Source organism: Zootoca vivipara, chromosome 13 (genome assembly GCF_965207765.1).
Source record: "Zootoca vivipara chromosome 13, rZooViv2.hap1.1, whole genome shotgun sequence".
Lineage (NCBI taxonomy): Eukaryota > Metazoa > Chordata > Lepidosauria > Squamata > Lacertidae > Zootoca > Zootoca vivipara.
Genome location: NC_142596.1, coordinates 4,959,685 through 4,979,175, shown reverse-complemented (window position 1 = coordinate 4,979,175; position 19,491 = coordinate 4,959,685). Strand labels below are relative to the sequence as shown.

The window sequence follows — 19,491 nt, the reverse complement described above, 5'->3', positions numbered from 1 at the left end:
GAGGGTTGTGACCGGGGCGGGGGCATGTTTGGCACAAGGGTCCAAGGCTCCCCCCCCCCACTGCTGGCTTTTCCTCTTTCTGAATAAATTTGGGGAAAGCTGAGGTGGGTCACCACCTTCCAGTACAAAGGCTGTTTGTGATGGATGAGCCTGATGATTGTTCACAGACGATGGACACCAACTCGGCTTTGAATCTCTTCTGGGATAAGTGACCGGAATCCTCCCAGAGTCCTGACACTGCACCAGGTTCATCAGCAAATGCTTTTCAATTGCTGATTGACATCTGCATTAAAAGGTTTTACTGAGGGAAAACTAAACGGAGGAAACACCCTGATGTTTCAATGTACCACTCAGCTGGGAATAATGATCCTTGGCTGGCAGTGGCAGTAAGAAACTGTGAACTTATAAGTCTGTTCCTTTACAGTTCTGTCTTCAGCTTCTTAGCTTTCGGAAGCATGACATGACAGGGATGTTTCCTTGTAAGAAGCAAGTAATAGGGTGGGAAAATAAGCCTATTCAGAGTTTTAACTCCTCTGCCCCACTAACCCAAAGCACAGTCGACCTTTACAGGACATTCTACAGCCAGTATCCCCAACTGAGGCACAACTCAAGCCATGGAGCTAGCCAGATGGACAAATGGATGGCCTGGCCCGTTATGAGGGTGGTTCCTGTGCTCCTAGCACCCTTCTGCCTGTGGTATGACTGCCCCCCCCCAAAAAAAATTGTGTCTTGAAGCTCTGAAAGAGCATTTTCAGAAGGGTGAAAACCCCAGGTAAAAACCAGGAAGTGGCTACGTATTGGTGAGGAGGATAACAAAAGACCAGAGGGTTGCTTACCAAGGGAGGCATGTGCCCTCTGTGCATTTGGCCGACTGTCACCTGCTGCTGCGGAGAAGGCATGCTGCCAACGTTGAAGGTCTCTGGCCCCATGGAGCCTGAACGCATGACAGCTGGCAGGGCGACAGAGCCATGCTCTACTTTCCCCGTTCGGTTGAACTGCTGCTGCAAGATGGTCGATCTGCAAAGGAAAGCATGGGACGCGACTGCAAAAAGTTGTGGATTTCCCCCCAGTTTGTTTTTACCTTGCTCCAAGAAGCTCAAGGCAGAAAAATCGTTCTCTTGCCCCTTTTTTCCTTGCAACAATCCTGTGAAGCAGGTTAGGCTGAAAACCTTTGTGGTTTAGTGGGGGGCTGGAACCCAGAGTTTCCAGCCAGATTGGGTGGGGTACACTGCATTCCAGCAATCAAAAGCCAGAGGTACTACACATATGCCCCTCCTTCCAAGCAAGCAAGAGGCATCTCCATTCCAGCCCAGCGAAAGCACTTGAGAAGGATGCAAAGCAGGGCCAGGGAGGGGCATGGCCTAGGGAGAAGCCTGAGGGTCTCAACCAAAATGCCTGAGGGGGCCACATGGACCCCAGGGGCCTAAGGTTACCCACCTCAGTCAATACTGAAGAGTTGGGCCTCTTTGGAAGCTCCAGTCAGTGCAGAAGCAGTGGCCAAACTGCTGATGGGGGCATCTGGCGGAGAGCCTGTGACCCCATTGTTTAAGCCCATCTACTACCAAGCCATGATCAAGGTCCCTGCATTAATTTACAAAGCCCTGAACAACTTAGGTCCAGGGTACCTCAGGGACCACCCAAACATTTACATCCCAGCCAGATCACGAATATCATCTGCAGGAATGTCACCGGCAGGGCTCATCTGACAACAAAAAGAAACCGAGCTTTCAGTGTCATGGGCCAAGCCTTGTGGAATGCCCTGCCAAGAGAGATTCAGCAGGGGCCTTCTGTGCCAACTTTTAAATGCCTGATGAAAATTCTTCTGTTCTGCCAGGCCTGTGCAGACAATTTGGAATACCTATATGTCTTTCCACAACACTTAGCTGATTTCTGATTTTAACTTGTTCATATGGTTTTCATTGTATGGTTTTATGCAAAATTGTTGTAAACATCGTCCAGCCTGGACACTGAGGTCCAGCTCCAACGGACTTCTGACTGCTCCCTTACTGTGAGAAGTGAGGTTACAGGGAACCAGGCAGAGGGCCTTCTCAATAGTGGTGCCCGCCCTGTGGAACGTTCTCCCACCAGGTGTCAAGGAAATAAATAACTATCCGACTTATAGAAGACAAGTGAAGGCAGCCCTGTTTAGGGACGTTTTTAATGTTTGAAATTTTATTCTGTTTTTAATGTTCTGTTGAAAGCTGCCCAGAGTGGGGTGGGGGTGGGGTAAAAATAACAAATTTATTATTATTATTATTATTATTATTATTATTATTATTATTATTATTAACCATGCTGATTTTTAAATGAAGGTATGCAAATACTTCTATAAATAAAAGTGCATTCCTTGTACTGTACTTTTGGAGCTCAGCTACACATTGAAGGGAAGATTGACAGCATCCCACTTTTTGTTCTCATTTTTAAACAAAGCAAATAAAAAGTGGTACCCCAAATATTTCATCCGCCTGCCTCTTTTGAGGGCGCTTCACCCGCCTGCAACTAATGACCTTCTAAATGAGGAATTTTTGTTAAGTTTCCAAGGAATTCCGAATTTCCATGGAACTATCTCAGAAAAGGGTTTTTGCTTGGTTTTGTGTTAGCTGGGACAATGCAATAGAGAGATAAGCTCCATGACCAACGGCTGCTCCTTGATGGCTGACACATTCACACAGCCTGGGGCAGTTACAGGATAGAAGTTATATAATTCAACACAGCAAGATTAAAGATTTTCATTTGAAATTGTGTTATGTTATGCAGAACAACATACTTTTTAGGCGATACAGATTCTTCCAACATTGTGGATTCCTCATCCCCTTCCAGTCCAAAACGGTCCTTACTTTGCTTCTGCAGAACAGGAGACACCAGAGAGGACTTCAGCTGTCACCTCCTCTTCGTAAATGCAGCCCATTTTGCAAGCTAAGGGTTGCTTGTCCTGAAACACTGGCATCCACCCCTGGCTGCAGACTCCACACTATGTGACTCTGAGAGTCACTTTGCCCACAGACGTTAATTGTCCTGTTTGTTTTAACTGTTCCTCTCCAACTGCACAGAGGCGTCTGCCTGCCCACATTCTGGCCAATTCCTCATGATCGACTGCACAGAAGCATGGCTGGCTGGGATTTTAAGGCCCAATTTTTGGTTGATGGCTGTTAGCTCCAACCGCTCTGCTCACTTCTTGCTCTCCATACCAGACCCCACTCAAGAGACAAAAAGTCACATGGGAAAGAGTATCCACTCATTCAACTTCCTCCTTCAGCTGTGTGCAGTTTTCAAGGGAGAAAAGAAGCAAACTCTCCTAGGGAGTTTGCGGTGGGGTCAAGGTTTGGCCAGCATCTTAATGGATGCCACACTGGCAACCTCTGGGCGACAGCTACACACCTGGAACCAGAATTGGGACCAAGATCCAGGTTGCCCCTGGACAGTTTTTCCGGGTTATGTAGCCAGCATGACAAAGCCGCTTCTGGCGAACCAGAGCAGCACACGGAAACACCGTTTACCTTCCCGCTTGGAGCGGTACCTATTTATCTACTTGCACTTTGACGTGCTTTTGAACTGCTAGGTTGGCAGGAGCTGGGACCGAGCAACAGGAGCTCACCCCGCCGCGGGGATTCGAACCGCTGACCTTCTAATCCAGGCATCCCCAAACTTCGGCCCTCCAGATGTTTTGGACTACAATTCCCATCATCCCTGGCCACTGGTCCTGTTAGCTAGGGATCATGGGAGTTGTAGGTCAAAACATCTGGAGGGCCGCAGTTTGGGGACGCCTGTTCGAATCGGCAAGCCCTAGGCTCAGTGGCTTAACCCACAGCGCCACCCATGTCCCTTTTAAATAAATACACCACTGTATTTATACCACTGCAATACCACTGACCCAGCTTCACACCCAGAAATCTTTCAACAAAACCGCATGACATAGTTTCTTTCCCGACAGTCATCAGAGCATTTACCTTCTTGAGGATGATATCAATGTAACCTGCAATTAGTTGAGAGATCTGCTCCCCTTCAGTGGTTTGCACCGAGTAGTAACTTTCTTGATACTCCCCAAAATCCTAAGGAAATGAGACATTTATTACTTCTAAAGTAATTTGCCCTGAGTAAGGTAAAATGGTAAAAGTAAATGACGCCTGGACAGTCAAGTCCAGTCAAAGGCGACTATGGGGTGCGGTGCTCATCTCACTTCAGACTGAGGGAGCTGAGATTTGTCCACAGGCAGCTTTCTGGGTCACTTATCTACTTTCACTGGTATGCTTTCGAACGGCTAGGTTGGCAGAAGCTGGGACAGAGCAATGGGAGCTCACCGCCATTGTACAGATTTGAACTGCTGACCTTCCGATTAGCAAGCCCAAGAGGCTCAGAGGTTTAGACCCCAGAGCCACCCACGTCCCACTTCACTATTAGTACCATTCGACAGATGATAAACAGAAGCAGAGTGTAATAGCCTAAAGATGGACAACGGAGGCAGAACAGGGTCCTCCAGAGTAACTGCCCACTCTGTTTTCACGAACTTGGCTTAATCAGACCAGGTTGCAATTTTATTTTCTATTGGGGGCTCAATACCAAGCACATCAGATTCCCATCTAGTGGGGTGTGGGAAGGGGCCACAGCTTGTTGGGCAGAAGAACACCTGCTCTGCATGCAGAAGGTACCAGGTCCAATCCCTGGAAGTGTCTCCGGTTCAAAGGACCGGGTAACTGGTGACAGGGAAGACCCTTGTGCCTGAGACTCCCGGGAACAGACCCCTGGGAGTGACCTGCTTCAGGGAGAGATGAAGGCAGGAATTGGCATCTGAATGATATGACAGGGCTTTTTAGAAAGAGTTGTCTGTGGGTGTTCTTGAAACTGGCCTACGCTGGCTATCCCTAGCCAAATGGGTTTGAAAAACTGGGACAGTATTGGCCTTGTTTCTGAAGTTTCTGAATCGTCTTCGGAGGCAGCCCCTCATAGAAAGTGTTGCAGTAATCTAAATTTGTTGGAGTTGGAGTCCAATGACACCTGGATAACCACAGGTTCCACATCCTTCCTGGAGGCCTCAAGACCTCGCTTGAGAGGAGACTGACTGACCATCAAGGTGAAAGCTTTGTCACCATGACGAGGTAACGCCTCCCACCCATCTCACATCCCCCTCACGAAGGGATTACCAGAGTGAAGCTTTTTGGCGAGGCCGCCCAGCGCTTGACAGTGGTCAGCGGCCACTCCTGGAGGACCTCCTTGGTCTTTTCATCCACCCGCATCACTGACTCCTTTGTGATGCCCAGCAGACGAGGGACCAGCTTGTTCTTCCCCTTCATTTTCTCCTGTGAAGGAAGAATGGATGAAGAACTGAGCAGCTGGTCCAAGTCTCCATTCAGAGTTTGGGGGGGGGAGGGGACCGGGACCTGTGGCCTGAGCTTTCGGTAGGCAAAATAAACATAACAATCTAAGCCTGCAGTTTCGTTTGCTCTGTTAGTAAGTATCACTGTTTTAAAATTACAAATTCCATTCTCTATTTCATAAATAGAAACTTGGTTTTAATCTCTGCTTTCATTTGTGTGTTTTTTTTTAATAAAAAATGTTCTACATTGTCTTTTGCAAAGCACTTAGGGGTCTTTTATTTGAGTCAGCAGCATATATTTTTTGTGAAATAAGTTAAAAATAAACAAACCCACAAACACTCGGAAAAACTAACCAACAGCTTTAGCTGTTCACCATTGTCTCCGCATGCTGCCTCTCTGCAAAGACTTATGCTCACAGTGGCTTACGACGTTTGAGAAATCATAAAAATTAATAACTGCAGGAATAATTTCTTAATAATGGCAATAAAAAAGCAATATACAGGAAACGTTGTAGCAGACAAAGAACAACATTCCATACTCTAAAGGTTGCAACACTACATCTCCTGGCAGTAGCAAAAACAACAAGGAAGTCTAGTCAGTTTCAACTTGGTCCTAGATGTTCAAGCCACAAATGAGCCTAGCAGGGCCGGATTTAGGTTTGATGAGGCCCTAAGCTCCTGAAGGTAATGGGGCCCTTTATATGTCCAGCTGTCCTTTCTCAACAACAAATTGTTGCTGTTTTTCATGTTGAATATATGCTATATGCTAATTTATGGACCTAATAGGTATCTAGAGCCATTTGCCCATGTTGCCATGCAACCAGTCCATGCAGAATGTAGGCACCTTATATACAGAAATGAGCAAATCAGTGATACTTTAGGGAGCAGGCTAGCAGGCGGGACCCATGACTTACATCATAAGAGCCTACACAACACAAAACACTGTTGCTGTATGTAGGTTTTATTTTATTTGTTTTTTATCTTATATTTTGGAAATGTACATCCAGTATTTGTTTTCCTTTCATTTTTTGGGGGGCCCCCAAGACAGTGGGGCCCTAAACTATAGCTTGTTTAGCTTATACATAAATCCGGCACTGGAGCCAAGGATCAAGTTAATTGGATCAAATGTCTGCCTCAGTTTCCCTAAGAGCCAATTAGACAGAACCCCCCCCCATAGTGTTACACACAGCCCTTCTCCTGCAGCAGCTCCTTACAAGGCTCCCAGAGGCAGGGAAGGCTACTAGCCATGATGGGTCTGCTGTGCCTCCATGATCGGAGGCAGTAATCTTCTGAATACCAGTTGCTGGAAACTGCTGGAGGGGAGAGGTCCTGCTTGTAGGTCTCACTGAAGCATCTGATTGGCCCCCGTGAGACCAGGAGGCTGGACTCTTTGGGCCTTTGGCCCAATCCAACAGGCTCTTATTGTGTTCTAAGGGGGCGGGATAGTTGGGAGTTCTAAGATGGGGTGGCCACCTATCGGGGTGCAGAAGCCGCAGATACCTGCGCTCTCAAGGGACTGGATTGCGCTTCGGTAACTCAAGCTCCAGATACTGTCATGGCCTTCCTTCACACATTTATCACAGCTATACAACTTGCAGCATGGCTACTGAAACAACTGGATGACAAATTGCTTTTGTCAGGACTAAAACAAGTTTAAGGAATTTAATAGGCATTTTTTAATTTAACACACCCCAGCATGTCACTGCAGACAAGTAATTATCCAAATGGTTGTGTTCCTACTGCCTGGGATGGTGCTGGCCTGAAGCCACCTATCATGAGGACCTCTAAGAAATCTCAGTATTTGAAAGAAGCATCACTTAATTAAGTCACAATACTGAGCATCTTCTTTGTGTATAAATCTTCCCTTTGCAGGCTGGTTTGAAAGAACATAGTGAATAATGTTCAAATGCCTCCTGTGAAATATGCTGCTATTTGAAATTCCTAGTGACTTTTCAGCTTTTAGGGAGAATATATCCTAATATTTGTAAATAAAACACATCTTTTAAAAAAAAGTTACCACTCACCCCCAGCAGTAATAGGGTGGAGTCTTTTTTGGGGGGGAATGTGAATGAAATGGCCCAAATTTATACGTGTGTGTGTTTAATTTTCATTCAGTTGTATTGCTTTTATTCATTTCTTTATTCTTGTATGTTATTGAAGTATATGTTCTTGTTTAAATAAATAAAAAGCGCCTTTTAATTAAAAAGCAATGTCAGCAGCTGCTGTTGAAGTGCCAAAGGAACCTCTGTCTGTCCGTTAATTTAAATGTTGAGTAGTTAAAAAAAATCATATTCTTCCTCCAATGAGCTCAGGACAGCGTGCAGGATCCTCACCCCACCCTGCTTTTATCCCCAAATCACACCTTAAAGGTAGATCTGGTAGAGAACATATGAGTGGCTCAGAAGCAGCCCACAAGCTTTGAGCAGAACCTGGCCATAGGCCAATATTCTAGAACTGCTTCCTCTCACCTGGTGCCTTCCAGATATTTTGGACTGCAAATCCCATCAGCTCCAGCACCATAAGGTTGTGCTGGGAATTGTAGTTCAAAACACCTGGAAGGCACCAGGTTGGCAAAGGCTGGGTTAGATATAAAATTATCCCCCAAATATTCTAATTTAAAAAAATAAATTACCACAATGTTTAAGGACCACCGCCATGATTTATTTTAACCTCTTTGCAAAAAACAATTCATTTTTTAACACACACACACACACACACACACATTCTTCCCTGCTTCAGTGACAACCCTACCTATTAATTAAACTTCATTAATTCTTATATCTTACATACACAACCATTTCTACATGTGCAAAATGAGAATTTGAGGTTTTCAGGGAACCATAAGTCTTCTGACTTGGGAAAAATTGTGCACCAGCTTCTTGTATGGGTAAGCCTTTCATTATAAGCAATAAAAACTGAATTGAAAACAAGCCCCTCCTACCTTAACAAGGAAAAAAGAGACTCCGTACGTCCTCAGAGACCGAGCCAACTTCACGTATTTCACCTTAGCTTCGATTTCTGTCATCTCCCCACAGTTTTTGTGTTCCTGCAAAGAGCCGCCAATTGATTATTTTGTTGTCATCAAAAAAACTATGAGGAAAAATAAGTCACATTCACTTTTTGTTGTTGTTAAGCCATGATGTCCTCTTAGCCTTCCTCCAAAGGTTTGGAAACAGAAAGTTTTCAAAACAACAATCATCCATGGGAATGCCCAACCTCTTGACATTTTTATTTATTCATTCGCAATCTTTTGCCTCCTCTGTCCCCCAAGAGATCAGGGCTGGCTGGGGTTTTATACAAAATAGAAAAAATAATTCTACCTGCCCAGCTTCCAATAGCAAACAGAACGGCCCAGCCCAAGTCATTTTGTAGCCAGAGGCAGAATAGCACATTTCCCTATCGTCATACTGAAGGCTGGCTGCTATTTTAGCACCCGTAGCAGAAAACCCCACAAAACACCTCCTCCTGGGAGTAAAAATGCAAACGCTGCAAGTCAAATGTCAATTTAATTTCACGACACTCAAAGCCAGCTGCCTGAGGCACTTGCCTCATTCTGCCTTATGGTAGGGCTGGCCCAGAAGAGGGACAAGAAAAACTATGAAACACCTTCCGATTTATTAGATGTAGCCTTACTGCTTCCACCATGATGGCAAACCAGCCATTCCTACAATTTAGTTCCACTGAAGGCTGGACGAAACCTTCCCTGCCCCTCCAGGGGGAATCTCTTCCTATCCCAACCCCCAGTGTGCCCTCAATCAAACTCACAATCCCCATTCCACCTTTACCTCTAAGCCTCCCCACTTCTGCACAATTTAAACTCACCTGTCTGAACTCCACACTTGCGTCTCTCTGTTCCAAGTGTCGGTTTTGCTCCATCCATCCACATTTCTGGAAGCTCTTCTGCCCCCCAGTCCACAATTCCTATACCACCCTTGGACCCTTTTCCTTCTTCTACCAATGTCAGAGAGAAAGACCCAGCAAAAATATTTGCCTTTTCTTATCCTAACAGAAATGAAACAATTGGGGGGGGGGGAAGCCCAGCTGTTTCCACTGAATTGCCCTTTTCTTTTCAAAAGCACAGCCATAATCTGTGAAAAAGTGTGTGTGTTTGTGTCAACCTTCATTACTCTCTGGGATTCCCGAGACATTCCAATGCTGAGATATTAGCATGTGCAATGACATTTTCTCACGCTAGCAGGATCACGCTCACGTTCTGCTGTTGGCTCTTTCCAAAACGGGCTGCAATAAATTAAACTGACACTGGGCATCTTCCTGGATGCCACTAACCAAAGGTGGATGATGTCTGTGCCGATTGAGAAGCAGAAAAAAGGATATAGGAACATTAGGGAGCGGGCTTACACTGAGTCCGACTGTTGTGTCCATCTAGCTCAAGTATCGGCTACACTGACTGGCAGCATCTCTCCTGGGTCACCCCCCCCCCCCAAAAAAAGCTGTATCTGGATATGTCATTGAGGATTGAAAGTGGGACCCTCTCCATGCAAAGCTGGTGTTCTACTGCAGAGCTATGACCCTTCCCAATATATATGCCAATGCTGATCTATACAGTTCTGATACCTTTCCCCCCTTTCTGCTCTGGATCTCTCAGGAATGTATGCCTAGATTTGCAGAAAACCTCTTTTATTAGGGTAATGTTACAGCAGTTAAGCTCCATAGCTCCATAGGCTCTGAGCTTTCCCAAAGGGTCTATAGCAGTCAAGCCACTTGGGTTGCGGTTGCTGCCATTCCTTTTTGGACAGTTCTAACTCCCGTTTCTCCACCCAGGGTCATTCCCAGTCTGCTCCTGGTTATGAAGCTTCACAGACAGAAGTTCTAAGATCAGCCCCCTTTGGAACTAAAATGTCCTTTGACACTGGCAAATTAGGGCTTTGCTAACCAGATCTGCCCCACCACCACTTATTATAGAAGTTTACTATTTGAACGAGCGTCTTTTGAGCCCTACCACCTAAACGTCCTCAATGAGCCAACAGAACTCACTAGGAGAGAAGACACAGGGCATGTAGGGTTCAGCAAGTGGGCAATCACAGAGGGGGCTATGTGGACAAAAGGACCACAAAAGCCCTTACATAACCATCTTTCCCTCCTTCAAACACTCTGCTTTTTGTATTCTACATTATAACTGAGAACTGCTAAAACATGCTCATTTCTTGGAGAACACACTATAAAAAGCAAGGAAATCTTCCAACCACACACAAAATCTGAATTAGGAGAGCAAGTTTGCCAAAGGGGGAAAAGCCGTCTGCTTCTTTTACACTTGAGTTGGTGCTAGTTTATTGCCAAAGAGAACACACAGGGTTATGAAAGCAAAAGAGAAATACCACATATCTATACAAAGCATTCTTAATCACCTGAAATATCCTCTTTTCAGCTCCTCTTTGCTTGATGTATTCTTTCGGAAGGAATTCTTTTAGGCTGGAAAAAACAAAGAGTCACAGTTTAATGAAGAGACAACCGCCTCTGCCTCGTTTTCAAGCGAAGTGGACGTCAACCATTCGTTAATATGGCTTCTAGACTCCTTAGCAGCCTCCCTCTTTCCTGATTGGCTCCTCCTCCCCTCCCCTTTGAAGACAGCCATTCAGGGGAATCCACCTCAGAAACCTAACTGAGTTGGGGAAGAGAGCAAGCAGCCAATAGGGAGCTCACCCACCCAGGCCCTCAGTGGGCACCTGACACCTCTCAAAGTCACCACCACCAAGTCAGCCATGCGCGAGGAGCCCATAGGAAAGATTCAGATCCATTCTGTTCCAGTGCCATGAGGCACTGAAAATCCACCTGCCCATTGAAGTTTCAGCAGATTCTGTTCTCCCATGGCCTCAATATCATCATTATTATTTAATTGCGCAGGTGGCCCCCCCTCCCCCTTGAGGTTCCAGGGGGAAGCTGAAGGACAGTAATTGTTGTTGTTTAGTCGTTTAGTCGTGTCCGACTCTTCATGACCCCATGGACCAGAGCACGCCAGGCACTCCTATCTTGCACTGCCTCCCGCAGTTTGGTCAAACTCATGTTCCTAGCTTCGAGAACACTGTCCAACCATCTCGTCCTCTGTCGTCCCCTTCTCCTAGTGCCCTCAATCCCCTTCATGGATCAATGCCTTGTCGTGGCGAAGGGGCTTGAATAACTCAGAGAAGCTATGAGCTATGCCATGCAGGGCCACCCAAGATGGACAGGTCATAGTGGAGAGTTTTGACTAAACGTGATCCACCTGGAAAAGGAACTGGCAAGCCACTCCAGTATCCCTGCCAAGAAAACTCCATGGACAAAGACAACAGGACAGCAATTAGAAAATGTCAAAGAACCTGAACGAGTATTGTTATTTTGAGATGCATGTAACATACTTCATTTTCCACAATGCAACATTTATTTCTTAGTATTGTTTTCATACCATTTTAAAAACAATTTTATTCACTTGTTTAGTCATTAAAAGTCTTCTCCTCCAGTATGGAGCACAGGGCACCTTCACATAATAAATCACTAAAACAACTGTCTAAAGGAAAACTGTTAAACTACATTAAATTACAGTAGAGCAGCAGTGTAGATACCTAAAGGGACCTCACCCCAAAGAAATTATGAACCAAATGCCTGGATAAACAAAATGTTTCCAATTGGCATGTAAATGGATCCACTGTGGAGGCATATAGAATATCCTCTGGGAGGACATCCATAAGTGGGGTGCCACTACCAAGAAGGCCCTGTCTTGTGCTATTATGTGCCTAGCTTCCGCTGAGGATGGATTCCCAGGCAAGGCATCTCCTGCTGATCATAACAAAGGAGGTCAGCTGGAAACAGGGAAGGGGCTCTCTCAGGTACTTTTCCTGTTTATGGGCTGTTACATTAGAAACTTCACAATTAAGACCAAAACAGGACAGCAACTTCACTGGATGGATGTACGTATTTTGGCATGATTGCTAGGATTTCCATCAACATTTGACCAGAATTCTTAAACTGCTGAATTTTAGTGGCAAGTCTTCAGTAAAGCATGACAGTTCTTGAGGTCAAACATGCAAAGTACATCTTCCTTCCACTTATAAGCCTGCACAAGACACGTGAAAATGAAGCAGAGCTGTGTGACAGGACGGTGTCATGGCCCTGCCTTGAACTCAAGAATAAGATGTGATAGAGTTGGCCAAGTCTGGGGCTGCTCCATCACCAGTTATGGAATTGGGGTAGGGCTTCTGATGCTGGTGGTTCATACCCAACAGTGCCTGAGGCCAGTGATTTGGAGTCCATGGAGGCTGAGGCTGGCAGCCCAGAGCCTGCAGAGTCTGAGACACAATCTTTGTAGATGCTGTCCTTTGAACCCAACCCACAAGAGCCACATGCCTCCCATACCTGCCCATCAGTGCAGAGGCCATATAATGGAGCTCATCTTCAGGCCTGGGGTTAATCCTGTAAGATCCAGTCTTCAGACCAAGTGGGTAGAGCTTGGGAAAATGGACTGGAGGAAGGAGACTCCACAGGCTTCAGTTAATCTCCAGGCTTTGTTGCTCAGCTGGAGCTAGCCGTGGTGCTGCACCCAGAAACCTGCCTTGCCCATGTGTGTGTACCTGACGTGCATGAGTGAGAATCGATTCTGCGGCAGGCTGGAGCGCGCAGGAACGCGCGCCCATACACAAGCGCACACGAGGTTTTCGGCGCACTTCCAGGTTGCTGGAGCATCGGAAATAGCTTGTGCGCATGCACCAGAGTCTTTTCCGGCGCACTTCCGGGTCGCCGGAACACCGGAAATAACTTGTGCGCATGCACATGGGCCTCCTCCAACCCGGAAGTGCACCGGAAATGATGCTTGCGCATGCGCACAAGCTATTTCCGATGCTCCAGCGACCAGGAGGTGGGCAGCCGCGCCACGCCAATAAGAGCGGGCAGCAGCAGCGGGCGGCGGGGGTTGCCAGGGGCCGGGTAAATGAGCCTCATGGGCCATATCCAGGCCTCTGGCCATAGTCTGGGGCCCCTGCTGTAGACATTCACTGCCCATAAATGACTGGTAAGAAAGCTGTGAAAGGGACCCTTCTTGACACTGTCTCTTGTTGCTTTGCCTTAACTCAGGCATCCCCAAACTGCGGCCCTCCAGATGTTTTGGCCTACAACTCCCATGATTCCTAGCTATCAGGACCAGTGGTCAGGGAAGATGGGAATTGTAGTCCAAAACATCTGGACGGCCGAAGTTTGGGGATGCCTGTCTTAACTCAAGGCTTCATTACTTACTGTTCATACCTGAAAGGGATGTATGAAAAACCCAGGGAGACACCTTCATTAACTAAAATGACTCCGCAGAAAAGCACAATGAACTGCCTTCTGTTCCTTTGGAAATGATGGTTAAGTATAACATCGGCCTTCAGAAGAGACTCCATCCAATTAAAAGGAAATCATTTGTACAGAGTGGGGAAAGGGCGGAGAGAAAACCCCCGCCCCCAAGAAATCATCCATCAGCTCTTTCTAATTTGAACTCTGAGCAGAATGGTTATGCCACTGAAGGGACTGGGAACCACTTCTGTTCAGAGAGATACAAAAATTCAATTATGATGCAATTACATTATTTAAATGTATTTAAATACAAAGACAATCTATGACATCATCTTTTGTTCCTTCCTATGTTGAGAGAGTGTTTTAACATCTGTAGCAGCCCTATGAATTATTCTGCTGTTGAAGCGCAACCATCAAAATTAAAAAGGTGACACAGGGCAGCAACAGCCCACTACCACTGCTAGGTACCTGGAGCTCCACTACGAGTTAAGGCTGGCCTCATATTTGCAAGGTCACACACATGCATTTTGTTATTATATCACTAGCCTGTGTATTGTTTGCTGAAGTACTCATATTTGCATGTTAGGGAAGACTCTGGGTGTGCAAAGGAGCATTCACCAGCTACAGAAAGAAAGGCTACTTGCCAGTACCTTGATTTTACTTTTCCCACTGATTGTGGAAGCTATCAAGGCATTTCTCTATTTGCTGCAGCCGGCAAAATTCTTGCAACGATCTTAGCAAACCGTCTGGTAACAATATCCAAGGTGACCCTTCCTGAATCCCAAAACGGTTTTCGGCCTTCTAGGGTGACAGTGGACATGAGTTTCACCGCTTGACAGCTTCAAGAAAAATGCAGAGAGCAAAACCAACTCCTGTATATGCCGTTTATTGACCTGACTAAGGCTTTCGACACTGTAAATCGTAATGCCCTGTGGACTGTCCTTCTGAAAATTGGCTGCCCAGATAAATTTGTAAACATCATTTGGCTCCTCCATGATAATTTGACAGCAACAATCACAGATACCGTGTTTCTCCGAAAATAAGACACCGTCTTATATTTATTTTTCCTCAAAAAAAACACACTATGGCTTATTTTCAGGGGATGTCTTATTTTTTCCTCCTCCTGCTGCTGCTGCTGCGGCCGGCATTGCTGCTGTGCCTATCACTATGTCTTATTTTTGGGGTATGGCTTATATTCATTGAATGCTTAAAAATCCTGCTAAGGCTTATTTTATGGCTACGTCTTATTTTCGGAGAAACGAGGTAACAATGGCTCTCAAAGTGAACCATTCACAGTGGGATCAGGTGTTAAACAGGGTTGTGTTATTGCCCCAACTCTATTCATTATTTTCATTGCCATGATCCTACACTTTGTCGATGGGAAACTCCCCACTGGAGTAGAAATCATATATCAAACAGATGGAAAGCTCTTCAATCTGAGCAGGCCGAAAGCAAAAAGTAAGGTTACTGTAACTTTCGTCATAGAGCTTCAGTATGCTGATGACAACGTAGTGTGCACACGCTCGGAGGATGACCTCCAAACCATCCTAAATATCTTTGCAGAAGCTTACGAAAAGCTTGGCCTATCACTCAACATCAAAAAAACCAAAGTGCTGCACCAACAAGTACAAAACAACCGCTCTGCAGCGCCACAAATCCAACTCACTGGTGTAACGTTGGAAAACGTTGATCACTTCTCCTACCTAGGCAGTTACCTTTCCACAAGGGCCAACACTGATGCCAAAATCCAGCATCGCCTGAGCTCTGCAAGTGCGGCTTTCTCCCGTTTGAAGTGCAGAATATTTGAGGACCGGGACATTCCCAGGGATCAACTCCCCACTGTGGAAGGATGTGTGGATCCAGAATTGGCCTCCACAGTCACTTACGGACCCATTGTTAAAACCGTGTTAAGGAAGACAATCTTACTTGGCTACGAGTGATCGCCAAAGAAGATTTTCTTTTTCAGAAAAACAATAACAACCCAACCCACAGATCCTGCAAAAACACTGCTTTAGCCCTTGAATAGTTGCACTGGGGGAAAAGGCATAGGCAAGGTGTTCTGGACAAATCCCCACCCATGGCTCATGAAGGCTCCCTGCTTCATCAGCAGAAACCCTTTGGTTTTTCTTTCTGGGCTGTCTACCACCACTGGCAGAGCACAGTTCAAAGTGTTGGTGTTGACCTTTAAAGCCCTAAACGGCCTTAGTCCAGTATACCTGAAGGAGCATCTCCACCCCCACCGTTCAGCCCGGACACTGAGATCCAGCGCTGAGGGCCTTCTCGGTAGTGGCACCCGCCCTGTGGAATGCCCTTCCATCAGATGTCAAGGAAATAAGCAGTTATCCTAATTTTAAAAGACATCTGAAGGCAGCCCTGTTTAGGGAAGCTTTTAATATTTAATGTTGTATTGTTTTAATATTCAATTGGGAGCTGCCCAGAGTGGCTGGGGAGACTCAGCCAGATGGGCGGGGTATAAATAATAAATAATGATGATGATGATGATGATGATTATTATTATTATTATTGCTGTGAATATTATTCTTGCTGCAGATGCTTGGCTGAGAGCCACAGTGTCCCCCTTGGTGGGAAGGAAGATTTCCAGCAATTCCACTGAAATATTTTCTACAGAAACTGTACGCAACTGCACAGAAGCTTGACGGGTAAAACTAAAGCAAGGAATTCCCAGCAAGAAGAGAAATTACCACATGAAGGATCAAGGTTCTAGATTTAGTCTATCCCTCTCTCCTTGCCATGCTAGTGTTCTGTTCAGAGCAGCCTTCACCAATCTGCTGCCCACTGGATGTTGTTGGACTACAACTCCCATAATCCTCGGTAAGCATGGCTATATTCCTATCAAGCACAGCAACGTAAGTTTATGCTGGCTGGGGCTGATGAGAGCTGTAATCCAAAGCAGCTGGAGGGAGGCCAGTGTTCTTCAATCCTGGGTTCCTGGATGTACATAAGGTGGTCTTCAGTCTAAACTGATATGGTCTTCTCCACTACCACAGGTCTCCAGCCCCTCACTTTACTGGGTGCATAGGTCTAGACTGTGAAGGAGCAGTGGCAACTACTGGCCTTTGGTGAAATTCTCAGAGAGCTTTGTAACACCATTATACCTGCTTTCTCAACAAGAAAGCCCAGATCTGCTTTTGTGGGATCTTCCACCGACTTCTCAGAACACAGCCTGAAAACCACTGGGCTGGAAGAGTTGTCGAAGCAGCACAAAACAGTTTAACCCAATGTGTAAAGATCGTTGGACCAACTTACTCTAAAAATCCAGGTTTGTGCTTGTGCTCAACGTGAGGCCCAAACTGGATCTGCGCTTGGAAACCTCCAAATTCACACGCTTTCTCAAACGACACTGGATGGGAACCATTCAGAATATCATCACGAGCCTGGAAAGCAAGTGAAGAAAGAGACCATGTTATGTGTCTGCTTCATCACCTGAAGAGAATGCTGACTCCTGACCTCTGACACCTGGATACCAAAGGTCCGCTAGTCATAGCAAATGTGATGGAGCTAGATATTGGCCTCAATGGACAAACAGTCTCTCCTGGAATAAGGCACCTTCTAATGGTTCTTGGTTACAGGTAAGTTCTGCTACAGAAACCCCACTGAAATACAGGAGATGTGCAAAAGCACTGTGGCTTGGTATTGCATCATCTGATGATGTCACTTGATGGCTCACATCTGAATGCACCACTGAAAGACATGTAGTAAAAAGCAACTTTTTAGTAGTTTCTGGGGAAACAGCAGAGCTGAACACAGCTTTGTACAGTAGAATCATAGAATCACAGAGTTGGAAGAGACCACAAGGGCCATCCAATCCAACCCCCTGCCAAGCAGGAAATACCATCAAAGCATTCTTGACATATGCCCATCAAGCCTCTGTTTAAAGACCTCCAAAGAAGGAGACTCCACCACACTCCTTGGTAGCAAATTCCATTTGTAAATACTGTACAAAAAGCATTAGGTGTTATCTGGAATATTTCTGATTTAATTAGATTATTTAATTTCTATACCACTTAATATATTTAAAATATATCTAAGTGGAGTACAAAAAACAAAAGCAACAACAGACAATTTAAATAAAATATTACAAAAAATGTAAAAATGCATTAATACTAAATTACTTGTGTGTGTGTGTGTGTGTGTGTGTGTGTGTGTGTGTGTGTATATACATACAGTGGTACCTCTACTTACGAATTTAATGTGTTCCAAATGCACATTTGTAAGTAGAAAAAAATTGTAAGTCGAATCCCGTAGGAATGCATTGGGAGAAAAAATTCGTAAGTAGAAAAAATCCTATCTAAAAATTCGTAAGTAGAAAAAATCCTATCTAAACTGCATCCAAGATGGCGGACGGAGCTCCATTCGTAAGTAGAAACATTCGTAAGTAGAGTTATTCGTAAGTAGAGGTACCACTGTATACAGTGGTGCCGCGCTTAACGAATGCCCTGCTTAACGAAATTTCCGCTTAACGAAAGGATTTTTCAAGCGGAGGTTGCCTCGCTAGACGAATGCGTTTTACAAAAAAATTGACTAGCGAATCGCGGTTTCCCATAGGAATGCATTGAAATTCAATTAATGCGTTCCTATGGGCAAAAAAAAAAATACAAAAAAATTTCAATGCATTCCTATGGGATTTGCTAGACGAATTTTTCGCTATAAGAAAAGACCCGTGGAACGAATTAATTTCGTCTAGCGAGGCACCACTGTATATGTGTGTGTGTGTGTGTGTGTGTATATCAGTTCATTTTTCTTCAGGCACACCCTCCCTCTCAGCCTCTCGGTTCTCACCAAGGGTCCAAACAAACTCTCATCTCACTCACAAAAATCTCACAATGAGAAGAGTTCCTGGAAACAGCGGACATCACCCTAGTCTCCCACACTAGACTTGCTTTTGATGGACAGGCCCAAGGTGGATGGCACTTCTTCAGGCTGCCCACAGCTGTGGCCCATTCAGCTGCACTCTCCACACCCAGTTCCAGGGGCAGCAGGTTTGCTGAGCTTCCCAGGGGGTCCAAAGCATGGGGAAATAGTACTATGCCGTACTATTAAATATGGACTCTCGCTTAGCACACTCACTTCCCCCAGTGAGCTTTCGCTTTTCTCTTTGTGTGCCCCACTGTAACATCTTAATAAAATATAAAGAGGAAACAACAACAAAAACAATGGCTTTGTGGTTCAGGGGATAAGAGAGGAAATGCGCGCAGGGTGAGTGTGTGCATGAGGAAATGCTATCTGTACTTGATTTGGGACAGCATGTTCACACATCCATGCAGTCGTCAAGTCTTGTTGTCTATACCCAACAGACATTACGATATAAACATAAAGTGTTTATGTGCAAAACACAGAGGGCAAAAAAGTTGGTCCAATATGGCAGGGATAAACCCTCAGAATACAAATACAGTAGACAGGATTTAGAAAATTCCTTTAGTTTAACACTTCCCCCTAACATTTAGCATTAATAATGATTCAAAAAGGCCCCTTCATCTTATTTTGCAGCTAACAGGAATAAAGGTACCTTATTAGCTGAAGAACTTATCTATACCAGCCAACAGCCAACTTATCTTAAAATTGTCTGATTTGCCTCCTAGGAAGGTCTGAATTGGAAGAATGAACTTAACCCTTCATGGATTACCTAAAGGACAGAAAGATACCGTATAGTGCAGTACACCTTCCATTTGACGTGTTCTACAGAAACAAAGAACATTCCTTTACTGGCCTATTAGAAAATCCATCCCCATGGTATTCACACTTGTAAGTCACCCCTGGATGTTGCTGCCAACAAGTGATAAACGTGTATGTCTGAACTGTAACTCAAAGGCTTCTTTCTGTTCTGAAGCTGGGATAGCGGGTAAGGAGAATAGGGCTTGGCTTGATGCACAGCTGGAGAGGGATTTCTTGATTCCAGCTCT

General features: G+C 45.2%; 1 protein-coding gene across 3 annotated transcripts in view; it reads right to left on the bottom strand.

Annotated features, from left to right (window-relative positions):
- Positions 1-19,491, bottom strand: part of TLN2 (talin 2) — a 184,890-nt gene that overhangs the window by 88,219 nt on the left and 77,180 nt on the right. For all 3 annotated transcript variants that reach the window (XM_060282859.2, XM_060282860.2, XM_088657461.1), the window contains exons 7-13: positions 16,838-16,965; positions 10,678-10,741; positions 8,253-8,357; positions 5,139-5,294; positions 3,948-4,049; positions 2,768-2,844; positions 837-1,017 (exon numbers count right to left, since the gene is read on the bottom strand). In XM_060282859.2, coding sequence (XP_060138842.2) covers positions 837-1,017; positions 2,768-2,844; positions 3,948-4,049; positions 5,139-5,294; positions 8,253-8,357; positions 10,678-10,741; positions 16,838-16,965 — 813 coding nt within the window. The remainder of the gene's footprint in view (positions 1-836; positions 1,018-2,767; positions 2,845-3,947; positions 4,050-5,138; positions 5,295-8,252; positions 8,358-10,677; positions 10,742-16,837; positions 16,966-19,491) is intronic.